General features: G+C 43.4%; 1 protein-coding gene across 6 annotated transcripts in view; it reads right to left on the bottom strand.

Annotated features, from left to right (window-relative positions):
* mef2d (myocyte enhancer factor 2d) overlaps nucleotides 1-15,592 on the bottom strand; it is a 201,434-nt gene that overhangs the window by 86,273 nt on the left and 99,569 nt on the right. For all 6 annotated transcript variants that reach the window (XM_088327568.1, XM_088327571.1, XM_088327570.1 and 3 more), the window contains exon 3: nucleotides 504-707. In XM_088327568.1, the coding sequence (XP_088183694.1) occupies nucleotides 504-707 (204 nt within the window). The remainder of the gene's footprint in view (nucleotides 1-503; nucleotides 708-15,592) is intronic.

Raw genomic sequence — 15,592 nt, 5'->3', positions numbered from 1 at the left:
TTCCTCTTTTCCATTCCCCTTTCGACTTTCTCGGGACCCGTTATTATCGGCAACAAAAGGAACAAATTCTCGATAAATTCTCAAGACCTGTTGTCGGACTAACGATCTCTCAAAATGATGTTACCCACCCGGGCAATTGGAGACACAGTGGTCGCTTATCTTACTGACGTTCAGCTGTGTTCGGGTTTGTTCGAGTTTACGATTTTTCATTCAAATACGGAAGCAAAATTGACTTAAATTTTAGGGCGGGAATCAGATTTGTTCGAATAGAATCATTCGAGTGCCGGAGAGTCAATAAATATATCGTAAATCGTCGTTTGAAACTTGCTTTATAAAGGATGTTTAAACGCTCATGTATTGCAACAACATGTCAAGTAGCCAATCAAAATCTCGAACTGTACCCTGACGTCCATCAGGGATAAGGCAATGATACCGTGGACACCCGTCAGTCTTTAATTGAAATCGTCAAAATCAAAGACTCCGGCGAATCTCCAAGACCTTACCTCGATGATATCGGCGTTGGTCCGGCTCTCGTGCGGCTCGTTGTACTCGGTGTACTTGAGCAGGACCTTATCCATGTCGGTGCTAGCGTACTGGAAAAGTTTGTTGGAGTGGTTGAAGATGATGAGGGCGATCTCGCAGTCGCACAGAACGCTCAGTTCGTACGCTTTCTTCATCAGGCCGAACTTCCGTTTGGTGAAGGTCACCTAAAAAGCAGGAGGATAGGTGGCGGGTTAGCCAAATGAGAGGTGTGGGCTACACATGAAGTTTGGATGGTTTTATGAAGTGCATCGAAATTTCATAAAAAGAATGGATACCGTTTCAGAGCCAGATTGACAAATTAATGTTATGCTAACAGCTAATCACTCAGCCTTCAACTTTAACATGTATTTATGCTCTCTTTTAATCACACACTGACACGAACCAGGACAGGGGCGGCAGTGGCTCAGGAGGTTGAGTGCAGGTCGAAATATATCCACTTGATGTTGCCAAAGCCAGGTGCCTCTCACAAACACTATACTTGGATTTCTCTCTCTTACTCTCTCTCTCTCTTCCTCTCTTTTTATCTCACTCCCTATCTATCGTTCACTCTCTCTATCCCTCTTTTTCTCTTTCTTTAGTCGTCTTTCTCTCTGTGTTTTTTTACTTTCTTTTGCTTTCTTCCTTTTTCATTTTTCTCTCTTTTCTCTCTCTCTCTCTCTCTCTCACTTGTTTTCTCCTTCTTTCTCTCTCCCCTTTTTTCTTTCTCTTTTCCTCCTTCTCTCTCTTTGTATTTCTTTTTGGATTTCGTACTTTCTCTCTTTTTTCCCTTTTTCTCACTATTTCTCATTTTATCTCTTCTGTTTCTCACTCTGTTTTTTCACTGTCTCTCTTTCTCCCTTTCTCTCTTTCTTCGTCCTACCCACTCTACTTATCTCTCCCTCTATTTCTCTTATTTCTTTCTCTTTTTTCTTTCTCCTCAATCTACTAGTCCGGCCCCTGAGAGAATGTTTGTTCTATAGTGTGGCCCCGGAGGTAAAATGAGTTTGACACCCCTGCTTTAAACTATTTAAAAAAAAAGATGCTAAAACGGATTTAAATCACCTGAATTAGAGAAAAAAATTCAATAATAATAACATTACAATGTAGTCCAAAGCAGTGTTCCCCCTAATTAAGAAGCGACTTAAGTCAAAGTTACAGTGCATGAAGGTCAAAATACACGGGTTCCCCTGACGTTGTGTCCTAAATGCGGTATTTTGAAGTCGAGTCGAAGTAGAACGAAGTTCAGTAAAGTTAGCAGAGTTTGTCTGGAACCGGCTTTTTCGGCTCGGCTCACTAAAAGGAACCGGCTCTTTCGGGTCGTAAACGGCTCTTTGGGTTGTTTTTGCTTCTTTAATCCCAACATGACCAAATAATATGTAAAATTATGCACAAAATGACTTAAAGGAAGGGGGGAATAGAACAAAAAAGAAAAAAAATACCAAAAAGCTGAGAAAAAAAGAAACAAAAGGAAGAGAAAAAAAGAAGCAAAAATGTAGAAAAAAGCCAGAAAAAAAGAAAAGAAAGAAATGTAGGAAAAAAGTAAATAGAGAACAAAAAGAAAAAAGTAACAGCTCGGAAGAAATAAACACAATGAGATTTTTTTTAAAGGAATTTATAAAAAAGAAGAAAAAGTTTGTGTTGCATTCAAATAATTTAATTTAATACGTTTTAGACATGTTTGATAATGATTTAGTTGCCACACATGGGATTGCCGTTGCTCATTGTTGTTTCAAGCGTTGCTCACCAACTTTGTGTAAACGCTCAGACCTGTGGAAAATGACAGGGAACATTGGTCCAGAGTATTTGAATGATAGGCCAAACACCCTAAGCTTTATCTACACGGGCTCAGGCGGGATTTCGGCTCATCCCGGCAGGTTTTGCTTACTCGCGATTTAAGGGGAAGTGCAATTTCAACACTTTTAATCACACTTCTGCTGTTTCCATTACGCCATCCATTGCATCAGATTGCGGGACCGGAGGAAGGGGCGATGCGGGTGCGGGGGGGTCTGTTTTCGGGCGCCAGACTCGAGGACCGGCTGGTCAAACATGCTTCTCGTCTGCCGTCACGTCGACTATCCTCGTCACTTTCACACTCTGCCATGCTCTTTTCCACCCCCGCCTTCTCTTCTGCTTACACAAACGCACGAGTGCTCTATAGTGAACGACACGTACACCGACATTTGCCCGACTGCTGTGACGGATGTGAGCTTGAGGTCAACAGACTTGAGTCTCTTGAGACAAAACAGAAGATGAAATGATGTCTGAGGTTCTAAAGATTTTACAAAGCTGAGGTGTCCCACAAGGCTCTATTTAAAGTCCCTTTCTAATCAAGGAATTTCATAGGTATATTGTATTTTCTTAACTAACTTAGGTGCTGAGGTGCCTAACTCGTTTGGGTGTTTGGGCATTTGGGTTGGCCATGGTCCAAAAATGTTTGTGTTGTGATGATTAAAACTGAATGAATACCGTATTTTCCACACTATAAGGCACACCTAAAAGCCTTTATTTTTTTCAAAAGCTGACCATGCGCCTTATAATACAGTGCGCCTTATTTATGGATCAACATTAAGTCGCAAAGTCTTCCTACTAACTTGCAGCCGCCGACTAGATTTCCCCCCGAACGCCAAGTTGTCCGCGGTGTATGCTGGGATTTATTTACCGGCGTTTCATTGGCTAACCAATGTGTCAATCATCATTTGAATCGATCACTATTGGCTAAAGTTATTCGGAGGTCAAGGGGCGGATCCTTTTTATCATTTACAGGCTGGCATAGGCTTAAACGGCAAAACAAAGCCTCTAATTGGCCGAAAAAGATGTGTCAATCATCAGTTGAATCGATCACTATTGGCTAAAGCTATTCGGAGGTCAAGGGGCGGATCCTTTTTATCACTTACAGGCTGGCATAGGCTTAAACGGCAAAACAAAGCCTGCAATTGGCCAAAAAAGATGAATGTGTATAGCACGTGGTTGACAGCATACAGAAAGCATTTTTTTACTATTCTGTATTTGTAAATATTTTATTCTCCTGGATTTACTACACTCACTGACATAAGAGGACATTGGCTGCACATTATTATGAACACGACGACTTCGGTGAGCTACTCCGGCTATATATATTATCCCTGTATCTTGTTTCAGACTGAACTCGATGTTTCTGTGATAGGCGGTGCAGATAATGGATAGAATGGAGTGTCTTTTTTTAAATTAAACTCAATTCCAAGTGTTTATTGTCATATGCACAGTAAAGTTGCGAGCAAAAAAAGAAAATATAAACTAAGGAATGGTTGGCATTTTTTGAATCCCAAGACTTTAACCTTCCGAATGATGGAACAATGCATTTGAGTGACATCGTACGGACACCGCATCCGCACGTGTTCTCGACACGTATTTGCTTCTTTGCAAGCTTTGGGAATGTTAAGGGGGTAATCAGTTGGACTGAACTATCTGACTGTTTTGTCCACGTTCCCATTGTAGCGCCTTATAATCCGGTGCGTCTTATGTATGTCAAAAATAGGACCAAAAACTATTTTTTCGGGGTGCGCCCTATAACCCGGTGCGCCTTATAGTGCGGAAAATACGGTATACAGATTTATATTACATATTTGTCGCCGATTTACGATTTCAACCTCCATAAGACAAAATTTTGGGGAGCCATAGATCTCTGTTGGGACCAATAGATTTTTGAGCATGCGAGTCCCCGGGACCCATCACTTTTCACAGGTAAAATGAACACTGTGACAGTGACGATATATATATACATATACAGGTATATAATGAAGCTCTGAGGAACTGCAATGAACCCGCCAGAAGGAGAGTGCGAAAGAGATGGCACAAAATTCCCAACATCTGTCCCACATTTACAGCAAAGACCTTGTAACGCTAATGAGTTACATGACACCAGGGAGGGAAAGGGATGATGAGGTCCAATTTGAAGACGTCTTTCAAGCGTAACCACGGGAACTTAAGCTTTTGTGGCCCCGGGACAACCGGGTACTATTTCGTCAGCGGAACTGCAAAATGTGCATGTATTGTCAAAAGCCAGGAACGGAGACAGGACCCAATAGCGTTTGTTTTACTCAGTTTTTATGAAGAAAGAGTTCTTGCATCCACAATCCGATGATCGTCGGTGACTGATGGCAGGAACGCATAAGTGGCTCTTCCGTGTCGAGCGAGGGTTGTCGTACACAGCGAGAAAACAGGTCGATGGCCGGGACGGAGGAGAAAGGGCAGTAACAGGTCCAAAAAAGAGGTCAGCAACGGGTGTCAGGCAGGAAACAGGGCCAACCAGGTCGATGGCCGGGACGGAGGAGCAGAAGCAGAAACGGGTCCAGAAACGGGTCGGCAATAGGTATCAGGCAGGAAAAACCTGTGCAGGATAATGTCGGATAGTACAAAGCTTGCCTAGCTCAGTGTTCATTTGAGCAGTGAAAAATGATGGGTCCCGGAGACTCGCATGCTCAAAAATCTATGGGTCCCAACAGAGATCTATGGGTCGCCAAAATTTAGTGTTATCGAGGTTGAAATTGTAAATCGGCGACAAATATGTTTATTGGTAATAAAAATCAGTTATCTCTTCAAGATTTTTCAGTTCCCAACAATATTGTAAATTATACAAAATAATATTGCTAAAATAATTATATAAATCTATTTTCATTCAGTTTTAATCATCACAGTTAATTGGTAATACAAAGCAGTTATCGCTTCAGATTTTTCAGTTCACAATATTGTACTCTATACAAAATACTGACATCCACTTAACTATCTTTAGCAGTGAAAGCATGGCCAAGTCTTCTATTTGATGTCGTATCCGTTCATACTTGCCTCTCTCTTCCTGCAGCAACAGGATTTCCATAGCTAATTTGTGGTTTTCATTGTCATTGTGCCGATCCAATGTGCTTTTCTGAAAGTTCGTATTGCGAAATGATTTATGCAATCCAGTTTTTTTGTCACGCTGGGTACACGTATCACAGAACATGTAGCCTCCATTATCACCCTCCTCATAGCGTAACCAGGAATATAATTGAGTCCATTTTGGCAGAAAAGTCCCTTTTCTTGCTAGGAGTATCCATTTTCTTTCTTTCGCCAAAGTTTTGCTTCAACACATGTGTTTTCCTTGCCTTTGCGATCTTCCGAAGAATTTCTCCACCGTTTTTTTGTGCCGGAATTATTGCCGTTGTTATCACTTTCTGCATTATGTTTCGACTTATTACTGACACTGAAGTAATTACCAATTTTGTGTTGATGTTCACCTTAACTCGACGACAAGCACCACAACAATGACGTCATCTCGAAGCAACAAGATCTCGTTGGCCGGAATCGGCGCGCGGACGAAAACTCGAACCGCGAGACCAAAACAACAATGGCGGATCTGCCTGACGAAAAGTTTGGAGTGCGGTAAATCTTTGTTAAAAAAAATTGGGTAATAATGACAATTTTGTGTCAAAAACGTTGCGTCCCAGGGACGCACGTTGATTCAACACTATGCGTCCCCAGCAAAAATGATGCGTTTAGGACGCAGGGACATGGGCAAACCAGAACACTGCTAGCTGAGGGCATAGGTTCGCAGACGGTCTGATGGCTTACTCTTGGAAGACGGGGGTTTAAAAAGGGTTCAACAGCCAATCGGATCCCGTGGCTGTTGACGCCCTTAATCAGTAATCATGACAAGTATTGTTTTCGGGAATGGCTTCACTTTGGGGTATCGCTATTCCATCCCGACAAGACACTTTAAAATGAGCTTCAGGTGAGGTTAACTTCAGATGACTCTTGAGGAAATGAGGATGTCAACATGTCAGCGTGTACGTGCGATATGGAGATGGGAATAGAGATTAAAACAAACGGCGAGGCGGGGGGAAGGGTCGGCGGAGGAGGGTGAGGATGGCGGCACCGCGCGATGAGGTGAGAAACGGGTTGGGCGGAAGGGGGATGCGGCGCGGAGGGAGAAGCCGTTGCCCGTGGATACGACCCCGATATCATTTGATTTGTGGCAGCAGGAAGCGACGGGAACGAGGGCGAAAGGGGAGGCGGAGGAGGAGTGAGAAGGAGGCACCGCAGATGCTGGATCGGCGAGAGGATGGAAGGATGACGGAAGAGGGACGGACATCCTGCCGGGTCGCTTCCGTCCTTGCATGTCGAGATTTGGGCTTTCGTGTTACCGTCATCAGAATAGTAATTGTTTGGATCATTTGGAGGCTGGAAAAGAAGCTGACAGGACTTTTTGGAAAGAGAGAGATGTGAAGCATGTGATGAAGAACAATATCCAAGAACCGGGAAGAAGATTAGGAAATATTCCAATAATGTCAATTTAAGAATGATAGCATGCTAAAATACATTTGTTCCGCAGGGTTCATTACTAGGCCCCCTTTCTTTTCAGTATTTACATGATTCCATGAGGTGATATTGTTCGCAAGTATAATCAGGGTTGAGTAGGGTTACTTTAACTTGATTACTTTCAATTACTTTTGGATGACTTCAATACCAAATATGCTAATAAAAGACAAAATAAACTAAATATGAATAAAATGACTGAATATTGTGCAGGCTTGGGGAGTAACGGAATACATGGAACGGCAAAAATGATGTTGACAAGCTGTTTGGATTTATTTTCATTTTATTTCTGTCGCATTTCATGTTCGTTTTGCAGGAGATCAAAGAGATCAAAGCCAGGAGAGAAAGCTTACCACGTGTTGTGAGTCATAATTCTTATAGAATAGTTAATGTTTGGTGTCAGGTTGGGAAAAGCGAATTGGAATAAATGTTAGTGTCTTTTTGACTCCAGGAAACTCCCACTAGGGGGATATGGCATTGGTAGACAGACAGACATAATAGATCTTTCCATCTATGCATCTATTCATTCATCCATCTATGCATCCAACCATCCGTCTATCCATGTATCGATCTCTCCGTGCATTGATCCATCCATCCATCCATCAATTTGTCCATGCATTGATGCATCCGTTCAGCCCATCTATCCATGCATCCAACCATCCATTAGATAGATAGATAGATAGATAGATAGATAGATAGATAGATAGATAGATAGATAGATAGATAGATAGATAGATACTTTATTCATCCCCGTAGGGAAATTCACACTTCCAGCAGTCTACCCCGTTGTTTATTAACAGATGAACATGATGCCCTAGGGGTGCTTGTAGTGGAGTGGATGACGTCACGCCAGTCCAAAAGTTCGACATCCCTGCGGCAGATGGAAAACTTTTCTTCGTGAAAATCCAGGGATACACCACCTCGTGTTAGCAAGTCCGCCTCCTCTCCGATTCCCCCCGGCTTTCGTGTCTCTGTTTAGCGGCGTTGAAGCTGGATAGCTCCGGGTAGCTCCGGGTGGCTACACGTTAGCGTCCGGAATGCTAAACGTGAGCCACGTTTCCGCAAAACACAGCAACTGCGCTCCCTGTGCGCTTCGATGTTTTCCACCCGCACTCGATGATCTTATTTGGTCGCGAGTTCGCATTTACCATGATTACGGAGGGTACCGAAGACTTATACCGCCGCTAGCCGCTTCGCTAGCTCCGGCTCTCCTTCCACGATAGGCCCCTTCATCACGCCGGCACGAGAATTCTTCAGGGCAAGGAGTTGAAATTCCTTGAATACACGCATTTTTTGCATTCAACCCATCCATGCATCGGTGTAGCTTTGCAACCATCTATCCATCCATGCATCCATCCATCGGATCGAACATCCAGGACAAACTCGCCAGACTCATGCAAGGTAAAGAGCAGGTAACCAGTGGCAACCGAATTAAGCAAAGTGGACTGAGTGTCTTGGCAAGGTTCTAATCGAGTGGCAGATGGACGAGGAAAACCACCACTGAGAGCCTCTCCTCGTTTTCCCCCCGCCGATGGCTTGCTAGCGTTGCTTAGATCGCGCTCAGGGATCGAACAACAATGGTGACCTGAATCATTTTTTCTTCTTTTTTTTTAAAAAATCTCATCTCATCTCATCTCATTAGCTGCACCGCTTATCCTCAGTAGGGTCGCGTGGGTGCTGGAGCCCATCCCAGCAATCATCGGGCAATGGGCAGGGGACACCTTGAACTGGTTGCCAGCCAATCACAGGGCACACAGGGACAGACAACTCGCTCTCTCATTCACACCTAGGGACAATTTGGACCAGCCAATCCACCTGAAATGCATGTCTTTGGAATATGGGAGGAAACCCACGCAAGCACGGGGAGAACATACAAACTCCGCACAGGAAGTCTGGTAGCTGGATTCGAACCCACACAGGAAGTTCCCAAGACCTTAGAACTGTGCCGCACACGCGCTAACCACTGCACTTTTTTTAAATGTGGTTGAAAAATAGAGAGAAAAGCTTGTAAAATTTGATTCCTGTTAGCTTTGTCCTCAATTTAAATAGTATTTTTCCTCATTTTATATTTAATCTTAAGTATCCACTTTCTCTATCGGATCATTTGGCTCCTTTTGACGGTTCTATGTTTTTTATTTTAATAGAAATAAAGTTTAAAATATATTAAAACCATTTAAATCATAGTTTAAATGAGCAAAATCATATAGTTTGAAATACTTTTACGAGAGCTATTATTTTAACTTTTGATATTACAAGAAAGACAAGTAAAACATATAGACAAACGGACATTTTTTTCAAAAAAGATGGTTGATTATTTGCAGCGTCTGAAACTCATGCCAAAAAGTCTGAAAAGTCGCCTGACCAGCCATAAAGTTGCCTGCTCCATTTTTCACAACTTGAAACACAATAACAGAACAACACTTTAAAATGAAGTTTATTATAAATCTACTTATAACATTCACTGCATGTATACGACATGGCTGTTTTCCATCTGCCATGAGTATGTACCTGTATTTACTCATCTTCAGTCATGCAATGTTTGAGTCGCCACGTGAACTCCTCTTTCCACCATGCTTTTAATCTATGTTTACATTTCGTAGCGTCATCAATTTTGTTAGCTTCTTTTGAATCTTTCTTCTGGGCCTGAGGTTTTAGCTTGTTTCCTAACCACTTGTCCTTTTTTCTTGTGTTCTCTGTTCGTCTACTTTGGAAAATGATATGCAAATGCACGACTTTATATCGCTCGGGAAAGTCCGGAAGCACGTAGTTATTCGATAGAGTCTTCTGATCGGCTGCTGAGTAAGCAAATTGCTAAACGAACCGAAATTCCGAAATGTCCAAACCAAACGAAAATTTCGAAATCGGAATAAAACAAACGTTGGATTTGAAAAAAAAAAAAGTCTTTTGTTTTATTTTCTCTTGAAAAAGCTGTCGGCCACCTGGGCGGAGACATTTTGTAAGCCCGACGTAAAAGATCCACGCCCCGGGTATCCTGGCAAACGTTATTCCAGACACTGGAATAACAACAATTCTGGGGGTGGCAGTAGCTCAGGAGGTAGAGCGCTCGTCTTGGGATCAAGGGATCCCAGTTTGAATCCCGGCTCGTCCGTGTTACATGTGGAAGTGTCCTTGGGTAAGACACTGAACCCCTAATATACCCCCAATAAGCAGGTTAGCTACATGGCTGCAAGGCCGCTATTGGGAAATGTGGAGCACATTGTAAAGCGCTTTGAGAAGTCATTGACTTGAAAAGCGCTATTGAAACGCAGATCATTTTATTTCATTTCATGTTAGCGCCCTCTCAAGCACAGAGTACGTGGCCGCTGAATTTCTCCTCATGAAGGTATTCTCCCTATTGTATATACTCTCATCTAAGCTGTATTTAAAACCATAAAAGGAAATACTCAGTTTATATGCACATATTTGATTGTGTGTCCTGAGTTGCAAATAGTAGGCAGCGCGTAGGGAGGGGGCGTGGCTAGTACAGGAACAAAATCCATGCCAACCATGACGTTTTCTAAGTTGTTCACCTGACGTAAAAGATGCACGACCCGGGCGTCCGGGCAGACGTTACTTCAAACACTGTTTAAAAAAACAGGTCGATAGCCGGAACAGGAGACCCAAAATGTGGTCGGGATCAAAAACGGGTCGTAAGCTGGGACGGGAGAGCAAAACGTGGTCGGGGTCAAAAAATAGGTCGTAGTCGGAGACAAACAGGGAAATCAGGAACGGACGGGTGGAAAACGGCTGCAAAACACGGGACCGATGGGAGTCAGAGTCAAAGTGTTTGCCTTGTAGAAACAGAGGAAAAACAGGTCGTTAGCCGGGACAGGAGATCGTAACGTGGTCGGGGTCAATAATGGGTCGTTAGCCGGGAAAGAAGATCACAACATGGTCGGTCGGGTCGTAGCAGGAGACAAACGGGGAAATACGGTGGAGTGGAAAACGGGTGACAAAACGGGAGAGACGGGGCAGACGGGAGTCAGAGTCAAAAGTGCTTGCCTTGTGAAAACGGAGGTTTGATGACAGACTGACCACAGGCGAGTGAAAGGACTGGGCTTAAAAAGAACAGGGAACCTAATCTGTCAGTAAAACTTTTTTTTTTTTTTTAAGTCTTGTTCATTAATCTATACGTTCCTTGTTATACTATAAGTGTTTACTCACAATTCTCCTTTTAAATCAATTTATCATCGCTGTATTTTCACTAAACTCAACAATTCACGACTGAGAATCTTTTGTCAATCATTTTTCATAATAACAATTTGCATTAATAAACAAAAGAATACTACCATGGGATAGCTATTGCATATCAAATTTCAATTAAAAGACAAATAATAATGTTTATTAGAAACATTATTACGGCAGCACGGCGGCGCAGTGGTTAGTACATGTGCGGCAGAGTTCTGAGGTCATGGGTTCAAATCCAGCTACCGGACTTCCTGTGCGGAGTTTGCATGTTCTCCCAGTGCATGGGTGGGTTTCCTCCGGGCACATCACAGTTTTTTGGTAATACAAATCAGTGATCACGTAATATTGCCCCATTATTCAAAATAATATTGCTGAAATAATCATATTAATCTATATTTTCATTCCGTTTTAATCATCACAGTTAATTGATCATACAAATCAGTTATCACTTCAAGAGTTTTCAGTTCACAAAAATATTGTACACTATACAAAATAATATTGCTGAAATATTAGTCTATATATTCATGCAGTTTTAATCATCACAGTTAATTGGTAATACAAGGCAGTTATCACTTCAGATTTTCCAATTCATATATTCTTCGTGGTTTGCTGTCCCGCCATAGTTGTAATGCCTTCTCAAAGTCCAATCCATTATCCTCCTCCTTATAGCGTCACCACAAATATAATTTAGTCCATTTTGGCAGAAAAGTCCTTGCTAGGAGTATTCTTTTGTTTGTTTGCTTCAACACACATGTTTTCCTTGCCTTCGCGATCTTCCAAAGAATTTCTCCTCCGTTTTTTTCGTGCCTTAATTATTGCCGTTGTTATCACTTTCTGCATTAAGTTTCGACTTATTACTGACACTGAAGAAAATTACCAATTTTGTGTTGATTTTCACATAATTCTAACTTTTTTCGGAGGCATACTTAGCCTCACCTTCCCTCGACGACAACCACCACTACAATGACGTTTGCTGAGATCGGCGTGCAGACGAAAACTCGAACCGCGAGACCAAAACAACAATGGCCGATCTGCCTGACGAAAAGTTTGGAGCGCGGTAAATCTTTGTTTACCAGAAAATCAGGTAAAAATGACAATTTTGTGTCAAAAAAGATGCGTCCCAGGGACGCACGTTGATTCAACACTATGCGTCCCCAGCAAAAATGACGCGTCTAGGACGCAGGGACGCGGGCAAACCAGAACACTGATGTCAGGTTAATTGTCCGGTCCAAATTGTCCCTAGGTGTGAATGAGCGAACGAATTGTCTGTCCCTGTGTGCCCTGCGATTGGCTGGCAACCAGTTCATGGTGTCCCCTGCCCACTGCCCGATGATTGCTAGGATGGGCTCCAGCACCCCCGTGACCCTACTGAGGATAAGCGGTACAGACAGAGGGAATACAACACATGCTTCACAGTATTGCTTGACAGAAGAGGTAAAAATGTGCAATAGAAGATACTGTCACCATCAAGTCTGGCCCACACTCAATGGGGCTGCTTGTTTTGTGGAAACATCTCCCCAATCAACATGTGGGAGGTTGACGGGCGCTCATGTTCACCGACATCCATTTGATTTCATTTCACTGCTGTCGCTCTTCATTAACTTCAAAAGAGGACCTTTTTTTTCATTTTTTATACACTAGCAACAGAAAATAGACGGGTGTCCTTTAAGAGAGCCTTTGGACTAGGGTTGGGGTAAGTACATAAACCGTGTTTTATTTGATACGATCGAGGAGCCAGGTAAATCGGTAGGTCCTCCTAGCTCACAGGTGTCAAACAGGCGGCCGCGAGCCAGATCAGGCTCGCTAAGGGATTGAATCCGGCCCGCGAGACAACACTCAGAGAAGCGCAAGAGAAAAACAAGCTGCAGGTTGATATATCAACTTGATGTTGCCAAAGCCAGGTGCCTCGAACAAAGACACTGTACTTGTATTTATTTCTCTCACTCTCTCTCGCTCTTTCTCCCTCTTTTCCACCCCTTTCCTCCCAGTCTCTGTCTCTTTCACTTTCTGTGTCTCTTTTTTTTCTCTTCCTTTGTTAACTCTATGTTTCTTTCTCTCTCTGTGTATTTTTAACTTATTTTGCTCTGACTTTTTTTCCTTTTCTCTCTTCCCTTCACGCATTCTTTTCTCGCCTTCTGTCTTACCATTTCTCTTTGGATTTCCTTCTTCCTCTCCTCTTTCTTTGTCCCCCACCCCCACTCACTCTCTCTCTCTCTCTCTCTCTCTCTCTCTCTCTCATCTCTCTCTCTCTCTCTCTCTCTCTCTCTCTCTCCTCTCTCTCTCTCTCTCTCTCTCTCTCTCTCTCTCTCTCTCTCTCTCTCTCTCTCTCTCTCTCTCTCTCTCTCTCTCTCTCTCTCCTCTCTCTCTCTCTCTCTCTCTCTCTCTCTCTCTCTCTCTCTCTCATCCTCTCTCTCTCTCTCCTCTCTCTCTCTCTCTCTCTCTCTCTCTCTCTCTCTCTCTCTCTCTCTCTCATTGACTTGAAAAGCGCTATAGAAATGCAGATCATTTCATTTCATTTTCATTTCATTTCATTTTCTTCCTCTCCTTTCTTTTCCCCCCCTCTCTCACGACTTTTTATCTTTTGTTTCCCACGCTCTCTTCCCTCAGCTTTTGCCGTTCCATGTATTCCCAAGCCTGCACAAAATGGAGTCAACAGTAGAGAAAGCTGTCCAGAGTTGTGTCCTCATTGGACGAGCCAGGCACCATGAACAGTATCTATTTATTCCTTAATCGAAAGTTTCTTGAAATTTTGTGAACCGTAAATTCTGGACTATAAGCCGCTACTTTTTTCCCTAACTTTCAAACCTGCGGCTTATTCAGTGATGCGGCCAATTTATGCAGCGGCGCTCGAGTGTTGCTACCATCAAAGCTATATTATTATTATTAAAGCTTTGAGAACTCTTTCGGTGTACCGTCTTTCTTTGTAAATATGTGTAACCCATGTATAATATGTATTTGCAACTGTATATTTTTGCAATGTATTTATTTGTATTTATTTTAGACACTTATTTTGATATGTTTTGCACGGGTGAACAAAAAAGGAGGGGCGGAACAAACGCGGGGTGCCGAGTTTAAGTGGGGACCGCTAAAGGTGAGGGACAGACAAGGAAAGAAGAGGGGGTAAAAAGTTGGTTAAAGAAAAAGGAGATGCGTGAGTAAATGTGTTCATCTGATATATTTTTCCCACCCTTACCTTTAGAAATATACACTTTTTCCTTGGATTACTTTCAACGGGACCCGGACTCTGCAGGTCTCCATCAAACCTTAAGTACAGGTATCATTTTCTGTTCATTTGCCGGCTGTGATTTTTGGATTGTGGACTTTAATGAAGGACATTTAGTTTCAATCGCAGGACTTGAAGTCGGGTTTGGGTTAATTTTGTGTTTGTGTTACATTTTTTAATGTGGGCGCATGCGGCTTATATACAGGTGCGGCTTGTGTATGTACAAAATCGGTTTTCCTGTCAAAATGCAGTGGGTGGCGGTTTATAATCAGGTGCGCTCTCTAGTCCGGAATTTACGGTATTCCCGATATATTCCTGTAATTCCGTAACCTTGCGACTCACCCATATTGTCGAACTATCGACTAACTCCCGGCCACCCGATACCGGCCCGGGATCCATTAACCGGAACCGCAAATCGCTCCGATTGCGTCTGAGAGAGAATCCTGGCCGGCCTGCGGGCGTCGTTTATGGAAATGCGACCCGCTGCGATTGATGAGGCAGAAATCAAAAGCGGAGAATAATTTTCCTCCCCCGAAAAAAGCCGGCGGCTGGTCTTTTTTTATTTTATTTACCTTGTTGGTCTCCCCCGCCGCCGTCTTGTTCGGAGACTGTGGGCTGCCGGAGCCGGCCGTGTCAAATCCATTAGTCGATTCGCTCAATAGAGCCGAGCGCATTCAGCTTGTTTTCGAATGGATCATTAAGCCTTTCATCCCGGGTGACAATATGCGACCTAAACAACCATTATTTAGTTGTAAGAGGCGGCGGTATCTCAGAAGGTAGAGCGCTCGTCTTGGAACCGAGAGGTTGCATGTTTGATTCTTGGTTCCTACATGTCACGTCAAGAACAAAGGGTAGACCCAATTGCGTGACGTTTCTCACAGGTTTTGTGCGATAAAAAGGAAAGGCAATGCTCGCTGGACGCAGGGAGCAAGACGCTCACAGAATCGCAAGGTGTTCCGAATGCCGGAGCGGAGATCGTGGTGTCGGAGACGGAAAAAAAACAGGTCGATAGCCGGGACAGGAGACCCAAAATGTGGTCGGGATCAAAAACGGGTCGTAAGCTGGGGCGGGAGAGCAGAACGTGGTCGGGGGGCAAAAAATAGGTCGTAGTCGGAGACAAACAGGGAAATCAGGAACGGACGGGTGGAAAACGGGTGCAAAACGTGGGACCGACGGGTGTCAGAGTCAAAGTGCTTGCCTTGTCGAAACAGAGGAAAAACAGGTCGTTAGCCAGGACAGGGGATCGGAACATGGTCGGGGTCAAAAAACGGGTCGTAACAGGACACAAACGGGGAAATACGGTGGAGTGGAAAACGGGTGACAAAACGGGAC

This window comes from Urocampus carinirostris, chromosome 2, assembly GCF_059441175.1.
Source record: "Urocampus carinirostris isolate Australia breed hairy pipefish chromosome 2, RoL_Ucar_1.0, whole genome shotgun sequence".
Classification (NCBI taxonomy): domain Eukaryota; kingdom Metazoa; phylum Chordata; class Actinopteri; order Syngnathiformes; family Syngnathidae; genus Urocampus; species Urocampus carinirostris.
This window is presented reverse-complemented; position numbering and strand designations above follow the sequence as displayed.